This window comes from Trachemys scripta, chromosome 20, assembly GCF_013100865.1.
Source record: "Trachemys scripta elegans isolate TJP31775 chromosome 20, CAS_Tse_1.0, whole genome shotgun sequence".
Taxonomy (NCBI): domain Eukaryota; kingdom Metazoa; phylum Chordata; order Testudines; family Emydidae; genus Trachemys; species Trachemys scripta.
In genome coordinates, this window is record NC_048317.1 from 2,934,014 (window position 1) to 2,939,910 (window position 5,897).

Consider the following 5,897-nt stretch of genomic DNA (forward strand, 5'->3'; position numbering starts at 1 on the left):
ATAAGGGGGGCACGGCCCTCTGAGCACTGTGAAAGGAAGAGTCTCGCTCTTCGGTTATTAGTAGCAGCTCTACCGCTTTAGTGTTGATGATGCCCAGAGGCCCCTTTCCCACCTTGCCAGGCTCTGTGGGTGGGCAGGGGAGGAAGCCAGCGAGAGCCATGCACCACGGCCAGCCACGCTGACCTTGGTATGCTGAAGGGGGCTGAAAATAGACCCCCCGAGTGTCATCGACATATTAGAAGGGAAGAACATCTGAGCAGCGAGCTAGAGGGGGACGGGGGGGGGGGGGGGGGGGGTCCGGGGGGGGGGGTTAGGAAAGAGATTTAACGCTTTGAGGAATCTGTTCCTCCAAGGGAGCAGCGGGATCCTGGGTCCCCAGGGCTGGAGCCAGACCGGCTGTCTTCGCAGGCCGGGGCAGAAAGTATCCAGCAGCCCACCACAGAAACCTTCCCCGGCAGCGCACCCCTCCGCTCCTGTGGTGGGGGACAAGCAGGCTCCCCAGCCCAGGAGTCAACTACCGACTGCTCCTCGGCATCTCAGCAATTAACACAACCCTCCCAAATCCTTTTCTCTGCTTGCGTGTTCCAGGCCTGGAGGCTAGCGACACAGGGCAGAGGCCAAAGGGGAGACCTTACCACAAATGGCTAAGAAAGGATCTGCCTTGCCCTACTGTTATTAACTCATACTTGCACTGTGGTAGCTCCTGGCCACTGGGCACTGCCTGGCTACACCCCAAAGAGACAGTCCTTGCCCTTACACTGTCAGCACTGGAGCAGGCAGCATAAGCATCTGGCTAGCCCACAGCTGTCTGCTCTGCCAGTCCCAATCCTCCGAACCACACCAAGCCAGGAGCGAGATCATGGTGTCTACAATACATACCCAACCACCGGGCTCGCTGTGCTAGGACCAGCTTGCCCGATAATCAGAGACCTTCCATGTAACAAACAGACCTTGCTGGTAAGGGGAAGTTCTGGACAGCAGAGGGTTCCTAAGCCCAGCTGGGCTGTGCACCCAGACACACTACGCTGGGGGTGGGCCCATAGCTCCAGGGTATTTGTAATAAACTCTCAGTCATAAGGAACTAACAAACTCCAACCTCTCCCCACGTGGGCTGCAGGGGTGGGTGGCAGGCGGTTGCTCGTGGCATGGGTTGTTCTTTATGGAACATGACTTGTTGTTCTTTATGTTCATGACTTGTTCTTTATGGAAGGTTTGGGATTTGTGAAAAATTCAATATCAAAAAAACATTTGCCTCCCTTCTCCTCTTTGATTTCAATCCTATGTTTACATTTTAAAGGGAAATTTAAAAATTGAATCCGGGTTTAGAGGCTTTCAGGTGGATGGAAAATTTTAGGAACATTTTTCAATAAATGTTACGATTTAAAAAAAAATTCACAAAAACAAAAAGTTTGGGGAGTTGCGACTTCGGCAAACGGAATCGGCTGCACAATTCCTACCTGGGCTGGAAAATGAGCTCCCGGTGGCTGGAGCTCCAGGGTCCTGCGCTGCTCCTTTCAGGCACCGCCCGGGCTCCGAGCAGCTGCCCCAGGGCTGGGACTCAGTACCCTGTAGCTAACTACCTTTTGGAGAGAGGCCAGGGCCTGCTGGGATCTCACGCCCCATCAGCAGAGAAGGAAGAGCACAAAGGTTGCTGCCATCTCCTGGACTGCAGCGGTAAAGCGGCCGGAAAGCTCAGATCCTGCAGCAGCATCTCTCACAGCTAGATTCCAGGGCAAGGGGTGCCAAGCTGAGCCTTGGTTCCCTGCACTGGGCCCAGCGCAGCAGGGAGAGGCCGTGTGCATTTGGCTCCAGCTTCGGGTCCGAGGCGCTGGCGTCACCGGCTGGCGATGGTAAGAGAAGCCTGAGGCCTCCCTTCTGCCCAAGCTGCCAGCTCGGGCCCGGCCCAGAGCAGGAGGCAGAGACCGACCGGCAGGCTCCGAGCACACACAGACGCGGAGGCGGGGCGGCTCTTCCATTTTATTGTTCAGATGCATAACACTGTCACATTGGCACCGAGCGAGGCGGGCGCGGCCCCGGCGGCCCCCTCCCACACACAGCACCGACACCCACGCCCGCAGCGGCCCAGAGCGTAGCACGTCGCACGGGGGAGTCGTCAGAGTGGCACCGAGCGGCTGGCTGGGCCCGGCTACGGGAGGTTAAAGGAGATCGAACCCTAGACCCAGGGTCAGCCTCCTGCACCCTCCAAGCTTGCGGGATGGGCCCGGCCTCCTGCACAGAGAGAGCTGGGCCTGGCGCTCGTCCCTGATGTCACACGGAGCTTTATTTACATTATTCACATACACTGTCCCCAGCAAGTTAAATAACGACATTATTACACCACACGTCGGGGGCGGCGCGGTGGGAACCGCTAGGAGGGGCGGGGGTGTCAGTCTGATAAGGTGCATGTTAAAAACGAACAAAAAGAGAAACCAAGAGTCTCTGGGGCTGGCTGGGGGGGCACGTCCCGGCCCCCTGCCCTGCCCGGTTCATCCTCTTCCTGGGGCGGTAGGTGGGAGTGACGTGGTTTTTCGTCTGGTAACAGCTATAGTTCTGTGAGAAAGTCCGGAACTGGCACTTCGCCTCGCCCCACACCGAGGCAGCCACGGCGCGGGCCACCAGGGGGCGCTCTGCCCAGGGAGACGCACCTGCCCCTCACAGCACTTCTGCAGGCGAGAGAAAGCAGGAGGTGGATTAGGGACACTGCCTGCCAGCCCGGCCCGGGGCTCCGCGCGGAGCACAGGCAGGGGGAGACCCGGCAGGATGGCCCGGGACACAAGGGGCCACGGTGGCGAGAGGAGGGGACGGCACCTGTGCAGCCCAGGTTTGCTACAGGCTGATGCTGTCGCTCTGCCAGGATCTGCTCCAGGGCCAAGCTGAGCCCCTTCCCCCAAGCCCTGCTTGGGCCCCCCCAAGCCCCCCTGCTGGGGCTCTATCCCACCCCCACTGAGCCCCATGCCGGGGAGCCATGTCGGGCGGATGAGCTCCGGCAAGGGCGGGCAGGGGAAGCCCCTACCTGTGACCTGGGGGGGCTTGACGACGGCCGTCTTGAGGAAGGGCTCCTTGTCCCCGAAGGGGATGATGGGGTCGGTGCTGCCACTGTGCTGTGAGAGCTCCAGCATGCCCTGGCCCACCTCCTTGCCGGGGAAGCCGTTCTCGTGCTTGCCGGGCTGCACGCCGTTCACCAGGGGCGCCACGTCCTTGCTGGGGGCGCTGCAGGAACACATGGGGGGAAGAGGGGTTCACAGATCCCAGCCCCAAGCCCCCTCGCTCCAACCTTCACAGGCTGCAGAGCTGCAGCTCCCCCTGGCCCCAGGGCTGGGCGCTCCCAGCCGCCCCCTGCGTGGTCCCAGCTCCCCCTGGCCCCAGGCGCTCCCAGCCGCCCCCTGTGTGGTCCCAGCTCCCCCTGGCCCCAGGTGCTCCCAGCTGCCCCCTGTGTGGTCCCAGCTCCCTCTGGCCCCAGCCGCCCCCTGCGTGGTCCCAGCTCCCCCTGGCCCCAGGCGCTCCCAGCTGCCCCCTGTGTGGTCCCAGCTCCCCCTGGCCTGCCCGGTGCCTCCCCCCAGGGCAGATACCTTTGCTGCAGCCCCTCAGGGACAGGGCCCGTCCGCAAACCCTGACTCTCTGTGCTGGGCGTCTCTGACTCAGGGAGCTCCTCTTCCTTCGCCAGCAGCCCTGCTCGCTTCCCACAGCCTGGGGACCGGAGCAGAGATGGGTCAGCCCCCCTGGACCGGACCCCAGGAGGGATGGGATGCTTGGGCCCAGCAGAGTAGGGCTGTGGGACCAATGGGAGGTGGGTGTCCCACACAGGCCTGGCCAGGAGATCTGGTGGGTGTCACTTGTGGGTCTGGGCTGCGTGTCTCCCAGGGCCAGTGGGGTGGGGTGGGCCATGGGAGGGCCCTGCGTGACTGGCCTCGTGTGTACGGGTGTGGGGAGTGGAGGGGTGGCGTAGTGGGGTGTGCTGCCCAGGCCTGGAAGGGGGGAGGTGCGGGTGTGCCGCCTGGAGGGATGGGGTTAGGGACGGAGGGATGTGCGGCCTTGGGGGGGAGGGACGGAGCAGAGGGGTGGGGGTGGGCTGGGGTAGGGGCTCTCCCATGCAAGCCTGGTGGGGGAGCAGCTTTGCCCTGCATTTACCTGGGCTGGCGTCAGTCTCCTGTTTGGCTTCTTTCCCATTCACCATTTTCTTCTCGTCCTTCTTCTGCAGAGGGGAGAGGAGCCGCTGAGCTGTGTCCCAAGGGCCGGGGGGGCAGGGACAGGCCTGGGCTGGCAGCCCTACAGCCCTGTCGCCGGGACCCCATGCTGAGGGGGAGGGGGGCATCGCCAGGGGAGAGACCCCAACTCCCCAGGCCCACCCCAAGGGCTGCTGGGATGTGGGGCAGCCTGCTAGCCCCCCCCAGCCCTGGCACTGCCCGCTCACCACCTCCCGTGACCACCCGAGGCAGCCCTAGGCCAGCAGGGTTGGGCACAGCTCAGGCATGCGGCATCCCAGGGTCTCACCAAAGAAACAGGAGGGGCTGGGCTCAGAATCCCCCCCCAAGCCCAAGCTCACACTGGACGGGCAGCCCCGCGCGCAGCAGGGCACTCGCTGGCACGCTGCAGCCACAGGCACCCACCTTGGCATCGGCCGCGTCCGACTTGCGCGTCCTCTTCATGATCTCTTCCAGCCGCTGAGGAGGGAGAAGGTGGGTCAGTCCCAGAGCCCTCGCCTGGCACCCCACACTCTGCCCAGCTGGGCTCGAGGCGGCACGGCTCTGCAGGACGATGGGTCCAACCCTGCTTGGCGGACCCAATGTGGGCTTCAGGGGCAGCTGCCCACACTGCACCAGACACCCGTGGGGAAAGCGCTGGCAGCTGCCCCCCTCCCGCCTGGTCTCCGGGGCACAGGGGCTCTGACCCGGCAGCTCACCAGGCGCTTCCTCAGAGTGCAGCGCCCGCGCATCGCTCTCTGCTCCCCGTCCCCAGGGCTCTGCCTTGCCCTACCGCCCCTGCACCACTGCCCCCCTTTCCCTCCTCCTCAACTCTGTCTGGACTGTGTCAGCCTCCTGGGCTCTGCCCCCGCACCCCGACACTGCCCTGCCCCACCCCCCACTCTCCCCACCCCACCCCCACCTTCCTCTGCTCTCCAACCCCACCGTGCCCCACTCCTCCTGCAATGCACCCCTCCCCGCTCACCTTCTTCCTCTCCAGCCGCTCCTGCTCCTCCCTCTGGAAATGCTTCTCCCGTTCCAGCCGCTGCCTCTCGGCCTCCTCGCGGGCCCGCGCCTCTGCCTCCTCCCTCTGCAGGACAGGGGGGAGCCAGCCCCCAAGGTCAGTACACAGTCAAGGGCACTGCCCTGCCGGAGGGGGCGTTTCCCACCGCTGGGCCTCGCCAACCATCACCCCGGGGAGAGTGTCTAGTGGAAGTCCCACCACCACCCTGTGTGCATGGCACAGGCCCAGCGGGCTGCTGGGTATAACACAACCGGGAGCCAGGCCCAGGCTGGGGTGCGGGTTGCGGGTGAGGGGCACCGGCAGCGCTGGGGGGGAGGGGTGCAGACTGGAACAGCGGGGGGCCAGAGCTGGAGGCTGTTCCCATGCTGAAACTCAGCAAAGGCTGGGCTGTGGGCCTTGTCCAGGCAGCTCAGCAACACCCCAGCTCCCCACAGAGCCTGCCCTGGCACAGCCCCCCGCAGGGGAAGGGCCAGACGTCGCCAGCTGCCTGCCAGCTGCGGCGTGGGAATTCTGGGCCACTGGTGCTTCTCTCCACCACTAGGGGGCAGGGCAGGTACGTGGCTCCCTCCCGCATTGGGGGTCTGTGCCCAGGACCTGGACCTTGTCACCCCCGCCCCTGCCCACCCCATGCCACTACGGAACCACCCTGTGCCCATCCCCTCCCAGAGCCCCCCATCCTGCTCCACTCCCCA

General features: G+C 64.2%; 1 protein-coding gene across 5 annotated transcripts in view; it reads right to left on the bottom strand.

The window, feature by feature from the left end:
- Window positions 1–1,965: 1,965 nt before the first annotated feature.
- The window catches only part of MAP7D1 (MAP7 domain containing 1), a 41,737-nt gene continuing 37,805 nt past the window's right edge, over window positions 1,966–5,897 (bottom strand). For all 5 annotated transcript variants that reach the window (XM_034754067.1, XM_034754066.1, XM_034754064.1 and 2 more), the window contains 6 exons: window positions 5,167–5,271; window positions 4,608–4,661; window positions 4,129–4,192; window positions 3,570–3,687; window positions 3,014–3,210; window positions 1,966–2,663 (listed from right to left, as the gene is read on the bottom strand). In XM_034754067.1, the coding sequence (XP_034609958.1) occupies window positions 2,653–2,663; window positions 3,014–3,210; window positions 3,570–3,687; window positions 4,129–4,192; window positions 4,608–4,661; window positions 5,167–5,271 (549 nt within the window). In that variant the 3' untranslated portion in view covers window positions 1,966–2,652. The remainder of the gene's footprint in view (window positions 2,664–3,013; window positions 3,211–3,569; window positions 3,688–4,128; window positions 4,193–4,607; window positions 4,662–5,166; window positions 5,272–5,897) is intronic.